A 15,354-nucleotide genomic window follows, 5' to 3' on the forward strand; every position below is an offset into this window, starting at 1 on the left:
AAGCACTTCCTGTGTCTTGCCCTGTTGTCTTTGAATTGGTCCTTACTCATCCCCAGGAGCTGCACGTGGAAACATCTATCACAACTATCACACTGTATCGGTACAATGAATCAAGTGATTATAAAGTCTAACTCATCTTTTCATCTGAAATAATGGAGTAGATGTACAACAGAGGATCATTTCTGGTCATCGGTCTTTATAATAATTTTCTCTTCAGATTTCTATATAGTGTATTATGTCCACTTTATTACATGTAGTAAATATTGTGCAGCATACTGGCCTCAAAGACTGGTTATGTACATCAAAATGTACTAAGCCTCCCATATTTGAGGCATATCTTTCTGTGAGGATCCTTCATTTTAGAACTATCAATATTTTATTAAACAATGTGATGCTTTACAATTTAAATGAATCCTTGCAACATATTATATAATATCTCATTTTTAAATATTAAAAAACTGTTCTAAGTATTACTTAACCGTCCATTTTATCACTGCCATTGGACGTCTACGGTCACTATAATGTTTTGACTTTCTGGTAATATTAATTGGTAAGTTATGCAGTGCATGTGACCTGCTTATCCCTGCTTCCCATATTTTGAGAGTGACCCACAGGATGTTGGTGTTACAACGTCTGAGAACACACACAAGCCTCTTCTTCAGTGATCCTTCTCCATTATGAGCAGTGCTTCAATGCATTTCTTGGATTCAAGGCGTAAAACCTATTTCAGCTTAGAATAGCAGGACGTCTATTTGACGACTGTTTTGGTGTGTTGATTATACTAAGCCACATATCCTGACTGTTTTGATTGTAAATCTGTAAATATCAGTGTCAGTGTCAGTTCCCAAGAACTAGAGGAGCAATTTAGTGCCGTGAATTATTAACTAATAATGTTATGTCCTTTAGATAATAATGCTCATTTTTGATTGACACTGTCAGAGAGTTATTCATTAAACTACATGTTAATTATTGCGGTTGTAGTTTGCAGTGTTGCTGGACAGGACTGCATTATATTGAGAGGTGTCTCTAATATTTTGTCCACCCCATTTGAAGACATGCAAGGGACAGAATATTAGGAACACCTTTCAATATAATGCAGTCCAGGACAACATGTTGTGCTCACTTCACACGGGGCACCATATGTAGTGCTTCATGCAACAGTAACAGGGAGTTATAGGTTAAATTTGGCTATCAATAATAATTAATGATTATCAGGGATAGTGATGGGGTGGTGGGCCTCCTGTAGGCCCACCACCCGCAGGAGGGATCAGAAGGGGCCGGTGCGGTGTGTTTTGGGTGGCTGTCCTGGGCGGGTGCCCCGGCGACCCAATCCCCGGACGGTGACTCTAGCCATGGGGACATGGAATGTCACCTCGCTGGGGGGGAAAGAGCCTGAGCTGGTGCGGGAGGTTGAGCGCTACTGACTAGAGATAGTCGGGCTCACCTCCACGCACAGTCTGGGCTCTGGAACCCAACTCCTTGAGAGAGGCTGGACTCTCTTCTACTCTGGAGTTGCCCGCGGTGAGAGGCGGCGAGCTGGTGTGGGCTTGCTCATAGCTCACCAGCTCAGCCGTCATGTGTTGGAGTTTTCCCTGGTGAACGAGAGGGTCGTTTCCCTGCGCCTTCGGGTCGGGGATAGGTCTCTCACTGTTGTTTCGGCCTATGGGCCAAACGGCAGTGCAGAGTACCCGGCCTTCTTGGAGTCCCTGGGAGGAGTACTGGAGAGTGCTCCAACCGGGGACTCCATCGTTCTGCTGGGGGACTTCAACGCTCACGTGGGCGACGACAGTGATACCTGGAGGGGTGTGATTGGGAGGAACGGCCTCCCTGACCTGAACCCGAGCGGTGTTCTGTTGTTGGACTTCTGTGCCAGTCATAGTTTGTCCATAACGAACACCATGTTCAAGCATAAGGGTGTCCATCAGTGCACGTGGCACCAGGACACCCTAGGCCGGAGGTCAATGATCGACTTTGTGGTCGTATCATCTGATCTCAGGCCGTATGTCTTGGACACTCGGGTGAAGAGAGGGGCTGAGCTGTCAACTGATCACCACCTGGTGGTGAGTTGGATCCGCTGGCAGGGGAGGAAGCTTGATAGACTTGGCAGACCTAAACGTACTGTGAGGGTCTGCTGGGAACGTCTGGTGGAATCCTCTGTCAGGGAGGTCTTCAACTCCCACCTCCGGGAGAGCTTTGACCAGATCCCGAAGGAGGCTGGGGACATTGAGTCCGAATGGACTTTGTTCTCCACTTCCATTGTTGACGCGGCTGTCCAAAGCTGTGGCCGTAAGGTCTCCGGTGCCTGTCGTGGCGGCAATCCCCGAACTCGGTGGTGGACACCGAGTGTAAGGGATGCTGTCAAGCTGAAGAAGGAGTCCTATCGAGCCTGGTTGGCTCGGGGGACTCCTGAGGCAGCTGACGGGTATCGGCAGTTCAAACGTGCTGCAGCGCGGGCGGTCGCGGAAGCAAAGGTTCGGGCCTGGGAAAGGTTCGGGGAGGCCATGGAGGAGGACTACCGGTCGGCCTCGAGGAAATTCTGGCAAACCATCCGGCGCCTCAGGAAGGGGAAGCAGCCCTCCACCAACACTGTTTACGGTGGAGGTGGGGAGCTGTTGACCTCGACTGGGGATATCGTCGGGCGGTGGAAGGAATACTTCGAGGATCTCCTCAATCCCACTGACATGCCTTCCATAGAGGAAGCAGAGGCTGGGGACTCGGAGGTGGATTCATGCATCACCCAAGCTGAAGTCACTGAGGTAGTTCGGAAGCTGCCCAGTGGCAAAGCACCGGGGGTGGATGAGATCCACCCTGCGTACCTCAAGTCTCTGGATGTTGTGGGGCTGTCTTGGCTGACACGTCTCTGCAACATCGCGTGGCAGTTGGGGACGGTGCCTCTGGACTGGCAGACCGGGGTGGTGGTCCCTCTATTCAAAAAGGGGGACCGGAGGGTGTGTTCCAACTATCGGGGGATCACACTCCTCAGCCTCCCTGGTAAAGTCTATTCTAGGGTACTGGAGAGGAGAATTCGGCCGATAGTCGAACCTCGGATTCAGGAGGAACAATGCGGTTTTCGTCCTGGCCGCGGAACGCTGGACCAGCTCTATACCCTCCGCAGGGTGCTCGAGGGTTCATGGGAGTTTGCCCAACCAGTCCACATGTGTTTTGTGGACTTGGAGAAGGCATTCGACCGTGTCCCCCGTGGCATTCTGTGGGAGGTGCTCCGGGAGTATGGGGTCGGCGGCCCTCTGCTAAGGGCTGTGCGGTCCCTGTACGACCGGAGCAGGAGTCTGGTTCGCATTGCCAGCAGTAAGTCAGACCTGTTTCCAGTGCATGTTGGACTCCGGCAGGGCTGCCCTTTGTCACCGGTTCTGTTCATTATATTTATGGACAGAATTTCTAGGCGCAGTCATGGGCCGGAGGGGATCTGGTTCGGGAGCCACAGGATTTCATCCCTGCTTTTTGCGGACGATGTTGTCTTGTTGGCTCCTTCGGGCCAGGACCTCCAGCATGTTCTGGGGCGGTTTGCAGCCGAGTGTGAAGCGGCTGGGATGAGAATCAGCACCTCCAAGTCTGAGGCCATGGTTCTCGACCGGAAAAAGGTGGCTTGCTCCCTCCGGGTTGGGGGAGAGATCCTGCCTCAAGTGGAGGAGTTCAAGTATCTTGGGGTCTTGTTCACGAGTGAGGGAAGGATGGAGCGTGAGGTTGATAGGCGGATCGGTGCGGCGGCCGCAGTAATGCGGTCGTTGTATCGGTCCGTCGTGGTGAAGAGAGAGCTGAGCCGTAAGGCGAGGCTCTCGATTTACCGATCAATCTATGTTCCTACCCTCACCTATGGCCACGAACTTTGGGTCGTGACCGAAAGAATAAGATCCCGGATACAAGCGGCCGAAATGAGTTTCCTTCGCAGGGTGGCGGGGCGCTCCCTTAGAGATAGGGTGAGGAGCTCCGCCACACGGGAGGAGCTCGGAGTAGAGCCGCTGCTCCTCCACATCGAGAGGAGTCAGCTGAGGTGGCTCAGGCATCTGTATCGGATGCCCCCTAGACGCCTCCCTCGGGAGGTGTTCCAGGCATGCCCCACCGGGGGGAGGAGACCCCGAGGAAGACCCAGGACACGCTGGAGTGACTATGTCACCCGGCTGGCCTGGGAACGCCTTGGGATCCTCCCGGAAGAGCTGGAGGAAGTGTCTGGGGAGAGGGAAGTCTGGGTGTCCCTGCTCAGGCAGCTGCCCCCGCGACCCGGCCCCGGATAAGCGGAAGAAAATGGATGGATGGATGGATGGATGGATGGATAATTATTAATTATGATTAATAATAAGATCCAATTTACATTAGATCACCTCGGGGCACCGCCCTTGAAGAAGGGAAAAGAGTTAATTCACCAAATCAGTCTCAGAAAAGGTACTAAACTATTTGTAACTCTGATTAATAATTAACTTAATAACTACAACCAATATTACCATAACAGCTGTAATGGTTGAAGGATTTTGGAGTTCTTGACAGAGTCGAGGTTGGCAACTTTCACTCTTGTACAATATTAAATAGACAGCATGAAGGTTCAAAAGTCTTTTATTTACACAAAGATGAAAACACACTAACTAACATGTACAAAATACAGGTGTGTGTGTGTGTGTGATGTGATGCCAGGTTATAGAAGATGGTTAGTTGCATGCATAGACTCTGAGTCTGTGTGAAGCATCATTCAACTAATGTCAAATAAGCCGTGTAGCAAAGCAAACTACCAATGACCTGACCTGAGATCACATAACACTCAAACAGTGAACAAACACATAGATTGAACACATATGCATTACATCAACCAGAGTTTAAAGTCCTGTGCTTAGCCGTGCTATGCTATGCAATTTAGGCCCAGTTCAGGGTTAAGAGTCTTTGAAGTAAAGGTGCTGGTGGTTCCTTGGCTGATGAGCCAACCAGGAGAACGTTGGGATTCCAATGTTGAACAATGCTGTTCTTGTTGTGCAAGATCTGATGAAAGACAGCAGATGGAGGAACCTGGTCGCTCCTTTCCTTTGCAGGGATATCAGCTCAGTGCTAACTTGCTTGGTGTTCCTCAGATTGTGGTGTTAGCTGGCAAGCTTTGCGTCGCAGCTGCTGGTGCTAACTGATCTGGAACACTAGCAGGACCTTGTGTCGCTGCAGTGAGGAGAAGTTCTTATGGCCTGCTGGAAATGCAGCTTGCAGCTCTCAGCAGCTGTTAGGCCCAGAAGAATCCAGGAGAAGAGAGCTTGAGGGCAGGCAGCCCCGTGGAGAGAGAGGTGGAGAAGAGAGAGAACACAGGAAGGAGCTGGAGTTTTGACTATCTGCTCAGAGGGGGGTCTGTCTCTCTGACCAATAGCAGCTCAAAGCTGAATTTGCACTTAGGTGTGAAGAATGGGGAATTCTGGGAAACTGAGTTCAGTTCAGAGCCCATTTTGAAATCCACAGTGAACGACTACATCTGTGGGTCCCAACAAACACCAGCACCCACTGTGAGCTCAACAATAAACAGTGTGATTGTTTCCTGTTGGACAGTGTCAACAAAAAGTGAGACATGATGAGCTTCCTCACAGTTAAATGTTGGGTTGGACTGTATTACATTGTACAGGTGTAATGAAATGGCTCATGATTGGTATTTCATAAATACAATGTCCACACATGTTATACGTATGTGGTGCTGCTGATAGACCGAGTGATGCTACAGTTAATACAATCTATGTCATACCATACATTTACTTACATTATAATATTATGATAAAACCACATTATAAGTACACGTTATGAGAAACACTCACCCAGTCAGTAGTGGGAGGCCCAGATCCTGGGGACTTTGAGGCAGAGCACATTGCACAGTTGTTCTCCAGGTCAAACTGCCAACAAAAGAATATTTTATGAATACAAACTGTATTTACATTTTACAGTCTACTGGCAGCAGCAGTGCAGTCAAATGCCATGCGGTTCAACTGGAAATTACAGCTTGTGATCTCCAAATGGATCATAAATGGCATCATCAAAGGTTTAATGAGTTTTTAAGGATGGATCACGTGAAAAAAATCAACAAAGAATAACTAAATATGTCATTTAAATATTGTCCAAAAGATTAGCTACCACAAAGTCTTCCTGGGCAAAGCTTGAGCCATCAATGACTGGCTGTGCAGCTGCTGTCAGAAGCGTCATGTGGAGTCCACTGCACGTGTTACTGGCACCAGACCTAGAGGACATCTGGACCAGTAGCAAAGGACACAGGCCAGGAAGCACTGTGTAGCAGAGACATTTTCTGTGGGATGAAATAGAGAGGACAAAAGTTATCGTCTTGCTCAGGACAGTGCTCGTTTGTTTCTGAGCTGCGCATGTGCAGAGCATGAAGCTGAAGTCTCCTAGTGGATCCACAGCAGCACCAGAGCGCCACCTACTGACTGGTTTGTGTATCAACGTGATGTAAAGTGTATAAACAGTGTCAGGATAATTCAAATGTTTGTGTCTGTTTACATAAAAAAACTTAGCATGTGGCATTTCCAACCCAAGAGTTGTTTTTAATCTGACTGTTGATCAAATAAATGAATTATAAAAAGTGCTGATTCAGCTCTGACGCAGCATGTAATCTGTAAAGTAACTAGTAACTAAAACAGTGTTTTCAATAAATGGAGTGGAGTAAAAAGTAGATATCTGCAGAACATGGAAATACTCGAGTAAAGTACAAATACCTGTAAACTGTACTGTAGTGCAGTACTGAAAACTAAACGCTGGCAGAGGTAATAATCCTGCTGGAGTCATGTCGCCCTCTGGTGGTTGTTTACGAGAACATCAGTGATTAACTCTGATTGGCTGACAGGAATCTTCATCTGATATCTGAGCTTGATTAAAACAAATGTTTTAATGGCAAATCAAAATACTGAGAATCAAAAGTTATAACTGAGAGACATGAAGTTAAATTATGAGATTAAATGTGACGATTATGAGACAAAACATCAGGATTGTTAAAGAATGAAGTCGACATGATGAGATTAAGTTACTGTGAGATACAAAGTCTGAATTATGGTGTGTGAGTCTGTGTGCACGAAGGTGTGTGAGTCTGTGCGTGAAGGTGTGTGAGTCTGTGTACACGAAGGTGTGTGAGTCTGTGTACATGAAGGTGTGTGAGTCTGTGTGCACGAAGGTGTGTGAGTCTGTGTGCATGAAGGTGTGTGAGTCTGTGTGCATGAAGGTGTGTGAGTCTGTGTACATGAAGGTGTGTGAGTCTGTGTGCATGAAGGTGTGTGAGTCTGTGTGCATGAAGGTGTGTGAGTCTGTGTACATGAAGGTGTGTGAGTCTGTACATGAAGGTGTGTGAGTCTGTGTACATGAAGGTGTGTGAGTCTGTGTGCATGAAGGTGTGTGAGTCTGTGTGCATGAAGGTGTGTGAGTCTGTGTGCATGAAGGTGTGTGAGTGTGCACATGAAGGTGTGTGAGTCTGTGTGCATGAAGGTGTGTGAGTCTGTGTGCATGAAGGTGTGTGAGTCTGTGTGCATGAAGGTGTGTGAGTCTGTGTGCATGAAGGTGTGTGAGTGTGCACATGAAGGTGTGTGAGTCTGTGTGCATGAAGGTGTGTGAGTCTGTGTGCATGAAGGTGTGTGAGTCTGTGTGAGTCTGTGTGAGTCTGTGTGCATGAAGGTGTGTGAGTCTGAAGGTGTGTGAGTCTGAAGGTGTGTGAGTCTGTGTGCATGAAGGTGTGTGAGTCTGTGTGCATGAAGGTGTGTGAGTCCCTTGTAGAGAAGTGAACAAACAGCAGATGAACAACAGCAGTCGTCTCTTGTGTTGTTTAATAAAGTGTTAAATATAAAACAGAGAATCACAGAGTGGATCTGTTGCAGCTGAACGGTCGGCGCTCTGCACACCAGGGCGTTCTGGGTGAGTCTGACAAAGAGCTGCAGAGAAAGTCTCAGTTTATAGAAAACTATGATGAGACACAAACTGAGGTTCAGGTTTAAGATGCGCTGCTTTGAACAGAAGGTAAAGATGATGTGTGAGGTTAAAGCAGGCGGCCACAGGTCCTCACAGTCTGAACTGGACCTGTTTCTATCTGGAGACACTGTGAAGGTCAGGAGACATTTAGTTACTACAGAGACATGCTGTCTGTACATCTGAGGGGGTATTTACACTTTACGGTCACAGTTCAGAGGATCTAAACCACATGTTTCAGTCCAAACAACATGTGACATCACTCTGACATCACTCTGACATCACTGATCAACAGTCATCAATACTGAGTGTGTAGACTGTGTGAGAGTCAGCAGGAGGAGTCAGAGTGAAGAAGAAGCTGACGAAGCGTCCTCCTGTCTTCATCCGTCCTCCATCAGCTCCTTCACCTCCATTTTGTCTCTGATCCAAAGTCACATCAGATCAATAATCAAAGATTGACCAACAGACCGATCAGACAGATTGATCAGCCATCAGAGGAGTCGGATCAGTGGAGCTGCTTCTGTTCCTGATGTCCACTGTTTCAACTTTGATCTGAGTCCTCCCTGCAGAGGAGACAGAGGACAGTTAGACAGAGACAAGCAGCCAACCAGAGACAAGCAGCCAACCAGAGACAAGCAGCCAACCAGAGACAAGCAACCAACCAGAGACAAGCAACCAACCAGAGACAAGCAGCCAACCAGAGACAAGCAACTAACCAGAGACAAGCAACCAGAGACAAGCAGCCAGAGACAAGAAACCAACCAGACACAAGCAGCCAACCAGAGACAAGCAGCCAACCAGAGACAAGTGACCAACCAGAGACAAGCGGCCAACCAGAGACAAGCAACCAACCAGAGACAAGCAGCCAACCAGAGACAAGTGACCAACCAGAGACAAGCAGCCAACCAGAGACAAGCAACTAACCAGAGACAAGCAGCCAACCAGAGACAAGCAGCCAACCAGAGACAAGCAACCAACCAGAGACAAGCAGCCAGAGACAAGCAGCCAACCAGAGACAAGCAGCCAACCAGAGACAAGCAACCAACCAGAGACAAGCAGCCAGAGACAAGCAGCCAACCAGAGACAAGCAGTCAACCAGAGACAAGCAGCCAACCAGAGACAAGCAGCCAACCAGAGACAAGCAACCAACCAGAGACAAGCAGCCAGAGACAAGCAGCCAACCAGAGACAAACAGCCAACCAGAGACAAGCAGCCAACCAGAGACAAGCAGTCAACCAGAGACAGACAACCAACCAGAGACAAGCAGCCAACCAGAGACAAGCAACCAACCAGAGACAAGCAGCCAACCAGAGACAAGCAGCCAACCAGAGACAAGCAACCAACCAGAGACAAGCAGCCAACCAGAGACAAGCAACCAACCAGAGACAAGCAACCAGAGACAAGCAGCCAACCAGAGACAAGCAACCAACCAGAGACAAGCAGCCAACCAGAGACAAGCAACCAACCAGAGACAAGCAACCAGAGACAAGCAGCCAACCAGAGACAAGCAACCAACCAGAGACAAGCAGCCAACCAGAGACAAGCAGCCAACCAGAGACAAGCAACCAGAGACAAGCAGCCAACCAGAGACAAGTAGCCAGCCAGAGACAGACGCACAGACCTCTGTTCTGTATCTTCATACTGACCTTTGACTTTGAGCTCCACTGTTTTCGCACTCAGGATGTTTCTGTCCTTGTTGAAGACTACACACCAGTATGTTCCTGTGTCTGTCTCTTTGGGGTATCTCAGGGTCAGACTGAGGTCTCCAGTCTTCAGCAGGTCTTTCTTCATCGCTGTTCGTTCTTTGTAATCCTGGTCCTGGTCTTCAGGCCGCTCAGATCTGTTCTGATACAGGTGGACTGTCTTGTATGAGGGCTCTAAGCAGACCCACTCCACTCTAACGTCCTCAGGCAGGTCAGGTGTTGTTTTGAAGGGCAGCTGGACAGACTCCTCCCCCTCCTCCACCTCCACCTGACAGTCTGAGAGGACAACAAAGCACAACATCAGCTGTACAGACAGCAGCAGCAGTTTGAATAACTTTATTGACTGATTACAAAGTAGTAGAGAAAGCTGAAGGACAGAACCAGGTGAGACCAGCAGGTAACAGGGGACAGACATACAGGAAGTAAAACCAGGTGTTCAAGGTGTTGGACATGATCAGAGTCCTGATGGTGTTGTGATGTTTTGTCCCTGTGGTCTTCACAGTAATGTCTCCTCTCAGTGTTGAACTGCTGTTTGTTGCTTCTCTTTGTCACTTTCACATTTCTGGACGTCAAATTTAACATTTTCTTTGATCCAGTTCTTCAACAGGAAGTGAAGATTTGTTGAATCTGCTGAGAACTGATCATCAATCAATAACTGATACAAACTATTAAAGCTGCATTTCTTTGTTCTCAGTGATGAAAAGATTTGTTGTTTCTTTCAGCTCGTTCCTTCAACTTTCTTCTGGATCAAATAAAAACATCACATTCAGATCAATACTGTCAACTCTGATTGGAAATCAATCAGCTGATTGATGTCAGTCTGACCTCTGACCTGTATCTACAGTACTGACCTCTGACCTGTATCTACAGTACTGACCTGTATCTACAGTACTGACCTTTGACCTGCAGCTCCACTTGTTTCCTCATCAGGATGTGTTCCTCCCTGTTGTAGACGGTGCAGGTGTAGATGTTTCTGTCTGTGTCTGTGGGGTATTTCAGGGTCAGACTGAGGTCTCCATGTTTCAGCAGGTTTCTCTTCATCTCTGTTCGGTCTTTGTAAACACTGTGCTGTTGTTCAGGCTGGTCAGAGCCGTTCTGATACACATGGACCGTCGTGTCGTCTCCGTCCCTCCACTCCACCTTTGCAATCCTACACAGGAGAACTGTGGTTTTGCAGGGCAGCTGGACAGACTCCGCCCCTGAATCCACCTCCACCTGGTAGACTGAGAGGACAACAAACCACAACATCAGCTGTACAGACAGCAGCAGGAACTGTGATGGTAACAGGACCTCACTGTCTCATCCTTCTCTTATAATCCCAGACCTCACTGTCTCATCCTTCTCTTATAATCCCAGACCTCACTGTTGACAGTCTGTCTCAACAGTCAGGGAGCTACCAGAGTAAAGATGCTGCCCATGTGCATGATGGGTAGTGTAGTTGTAGTGACATACCTGAGTCGTGCCTAAAATGTAGTAAAAGAGCTCCAACAAGAAGTCCAACAACCAGGAGAACCAGGAGACCCAGGAGAGCTGTGGCCCAGGATGGGAATCGTCCTGTGGGAACTAGAAACATAAAGAACATGACCTCTGACCTCTGACCTCTGACCTGTATCTACAGCAGGTTTTAGGGTTAGTTGCTGACCTTTGACCTGCAGCTGTACGCTCGTCACTCTCCATTCTCTCTGTCTCCCCCAGCTGAACCCTCTGACGGTGCAGGTGTAGGAGCCGCTGTCAGAGAGGTGGAGGTCTGTCAGGTTGAGGCTGAGGTCTCCAGTTTCCAGAGCGTCAGTCTTCATGGATGTTCGGCCGCTGTAAAGCTGGTTTTGGTCTTTAAGTCGGTCACCTTCCTGCTGACGCTGGTGGACGGTTGAAGGATCCAGATCGTAGCGGCTCCACACCACTGAGGGCTCGTCCAGTTCATCCGTGGGAAAGTCACAGGGCAGCAGGACAAACGGGTCCCCCTCATACAGCTCCACAGCTGAGGCATGCTGGGAAACTGTGAGGTCACACAGACAGAGAGGGTCAATGACAGCAGCCTTATTTCATGTGATGAGTGAATGTGGTCCTCTGCAGTGTGTGCAGCCTGTAAACTGTGCTGCTGAAGCTCAACTCAGACTCTGTGTGAATGAAGGCCAACATCTACATCCACATGTGACGCTGCTGTCAGCAAAGCATCATCAACACGTCTGTTAACAGAAGCCATCAGAGTGTGAGCGAGCTGCAGGGATCTAATCCTGAAGACCAGAAGTGAGGACAGTGCGACTGCACAGTCTTCTACATTCATCAGGTTTAAAGACACAGTGAACATCAGCTGCCTTTAACTGTTCTTCATGTGTTTCTCTGAAGAAAACATGGTCCTGGAGCTGAAACACACTGATGAAGTGTAACAGGTTTAACAACTCTCAAACCCATAGAACAGCTATATAAGAGTGCGCTCAAGGTGTTCGATAGGAAACCTCGCTCTTATCACCACCGTAACATCCTGAGGAGGTACAGCTTTCTGAGTTCTGCTAATTTTAAGGTTTTTAAACAGGTTGGTTTTATATTCAAGACCTTACACGGTCTGGGCCCGCCTCCATTATCAGAATTCATACAAAGGAAGTCTGATAGAGGAATCAGCACCAGGTCGACCGTTAGAGGAGGCTGCGAAGTGCCGTTCCAAAAACCACCTTTAGTAAAAACATCCTTTCAGTCCAATGCTGTTCAATCTGGAATGACCTACCTCTGACAATAAGACACTGTCTGTCATTCCCATCCTTTAAGTACAATCTAAAGAAACGGTTACTCGACAACCAAACCTGCGACCATGCATAGTTTTTTCGTCTAGATGAGTCCTGTATTACTTGAACCCTGTAACACTTGAAAGCAACACTGCACTTTATGCACAAGTTATTCTACTAGACAACATGTGTAGTCGCACCCTACACTTCCTCCCATGTCTTCTCCTGTCTTGTTGTGCCAGTGCTGTTTGATGTCCGGGGACTACGGATGGAAATTAGCATCTGTGCCAAATCCGGTGTATTTACGTTGCATTTCATATGTAATGATCATCAATATGCATTGTCCCGTCTAAATAAATAAATAAATAAATAAATAAAATAAAAATAAGTGAACATGACACAAACCCACATTAAAGACACGACGGTGGACTGAGGTGATGATCAGTTCAGAGGGAGGAAGGTTATCTTACCGTGCACGAGGATCACAAACACCACAAACACCTTCATCTTCCTGTCACAGCTACAACCAGCACAAAGTCCTCTTTACTGAGCTTCACTTCAGAGACACATGGAGGACATCAGCTCACAGTCGTCACTGTCCTCCTGCTGACCGTCCACTGACACCAGGACCGAACTTTACTTTCACTTTGAGCTGTTTCCAGTAAATCACGTGTTGAGCGCTGCGTCCTGTGACGTTGCTTCCGGTGACGCCCACCTGGACTTCCCCGAGCTCGACTGCTGTTGTTTACTGTGTCTCTCCTTGTCTATGTGTGTTAGTTGTGTATTCTTCGGTCGTGAGTCGCTCACAGTCCCGCTGGTTTTGTCCCGTAGCTAACTTTAGCTCCTATAACCTGTAGTATTGTGTCTGTTACTGGGCAGTGTGCTGCTGCCCGGTAGCTTCCTCAGCCGAGCCTAGCTCACTGTTTGTGGCTGTCACCGCAGTGAGCAGCCCGGAGAAACGCGTCAGGATGGTTTGTGCTGGCTGTCCTGCAGGTGTCTCAGGTGTCTCTGTTAGAGGGACGTGTCCGGGAGCTACAGCTGCTGCTCTCCGTTAGAAACACGGGCACTGCAGACAGTGTTAGCCCCGGGCCTGACAGCAGGCCTGCTAGCCTTAGCATTAGCTCAGCCTCGTCTGACAACAGACAGGTGTGTGAAGCGGGTTGACACGATGTAGCACTCAGCAGGTCGCAGGTGACTGAGCCTGCTAGTGATGGTTAGTGCTGGTCTGAGGCTACGAGCCTAGTGAACAGGTCAGTCAGGGACATGACAGCTGAGTGTGTAACACTGAGACTGTCACCTCCCTCTCTGTTTGAGTCATGCTGCAAATGTGTCAATCATTTAGTTTATTAACGTCTCAGCAGGCTCCTGAATACCAGAGCTGCTCACTGCTGCATCCTGTCCTCCCGACCTGCAGGCAGCCAACACACAGCTTCATGTGCAGACTCACACAGCTTCATGTGCAGACTCACACAGCTTCATGTGCAGACTCACACAGCTTCATGCACACAGACTCACACAGCTTCATGCACACAGACTCACACAGCTTCATGTGCAGACTCACACACCTTCATGCACACAGACTCACACACCTTCATGTTCACAGACTCACACAGCTTCATGTGCAGACTCACACACCTTCATGTGCAGACTCACACACCTTCATGCACACAGACTCACACAGCTTCATGTGCAGACTCACACAGCTTCATGCACACAGACTCACACACCTTCATGCACACAGACTCACACACCTTCATGCACACAGACTCACACACCTTCGTAGGTGTAATACATGACATCATAATTACTCGCCTACTGACCATTAAAGTTCTGGACGTGTTGATTCACGACTCAGAATTAATCAGGGATATTTTAGTGTTTCTCTTTAGTTTGTGACATTTCTGAATATTGTGAGTTGTGTAGTTTTTGCCGCCCAAAAATAATTTGACACATTTCATTTGACTTTTATTACACACACACACACACACACACACACACACACACACACACACACACACTTTAATGGTCAGCAGCGGAGTAATTATGAAGTCATGTATTTATTAAATGTCTTTGAAATTAAATAACGACCTCAACATGATTTAGTAATAATATTCTGCTGATGAGACAAAATATATTTGACTTTACTGAAGTGCAGAAGTTCATTAGGATCCAGTTGAGTTCATCATGAGAAAATCTTTATTAAATCATGTTTTTAACACATGTTGTGATAACTGGGGTCAAATTCAGAGAAATGACTGAACATTGTTTTGTCACTAAAACATACTTAACTAACATTTACAGACCTGAAGTGAAGCGTGACCCTCAAGTCTCAAGTAAATATACTAAAGTATATTCAGCACTTTCCAGATTATTTGTTTGTATATAAGAGTTGTTTTTAATCTGACTGTTGATCAAATAAATGAATTTTAAAAAGTGCTGATTCAGCTCTGACGCAGCATCTAATCTGTAAAGTAACTAGTAACTAAAACAGTGTTTTCAATAAATGTAGTGGAGTAAAAAGCAGATATCTGCAGAACATGGAAATACTCGAGTAAAGTACAAATACCTGTAAACTGTACTGTAGTGCAGTACTGAAAACTAAACGCTGGCAGAGGTAATAATCCTGCTGGAGTCATGTCGCCCTCTGGTGGTTGTTTACAAGAACATCAGTGATGAACTCTGATTGGCTGACAGGAATCTTCATCTGATATCTGAGCTTGATTAAAACAAATGTTTTCATGGCAAATGAAAATACTGAGAATCAAAAGTTATAACTAAGAGACATGAAGTTAAATTATGAGATTAAATGTGACGATTATGAGACAAAACATCAGGATTGTTAAAGAATGAAGTCGACATGATGAGATTAAGTTACTGTGAGATACAAAGTCTGAATTATGGTGTGTGAGTCTGTGTGAGTCTGTGTGCATGAAGGTGTGTGAGTCTGTGAGCATGAAGGTGTGTGAGTCTGTGTGCATGAAGGTGTGTGAGTCTGTGTG

The 15,354-nt window shown here is 47.4% G+C and overlaps 1 protein-coding gene across 1 annotated transcript; it reads right to left on the reverse strand.

The window, feature by feature from the left end:
* Positions 1-7,700: 7,700 nt before the first annotated feature.
* LOC311251915 (uncharacterized protein) lies at positions 7,701-15,252 on the reverse strand. The gene is made up of 7 exons (XM_084344585.1): positions 13,991-15,252; positions 12,826-13,944; positions 11,278-11,631; positions 11,088-11,198; positions 10,532-10,858; positions 9,579-9,911; positions 7,701-8,495 (listed from the first exon to the last, which is right to left on the reverse strand). The coding sequence occupies exons 2-7, from the start codon at positions 12,860-12,862 to the stop codon at positions 8,404-8,406; spliced, it is 1,254 nt and encodes a 417-aa protein (XP_084200711.1). The 5' UTR covers positions 12,863-13,944; positions 13,991-15,252; the 3' UTR covers positions 7,701-8,403.
* Between the last annotated feature and the right edge of the window lie 102 nt (positions 15,253-15,354).

This window comes from Pagrus pagrus (assembly GCF_965226575.1).
Source record: "Pagrus pagrus genome assembly, chromosome: 22".
Lineage (NCBI taxonomy): Eukaryota > Metazoa > Chordata > Actinopteri > Spariformes > Sparidae > Pagrus > Pagrus pagrus.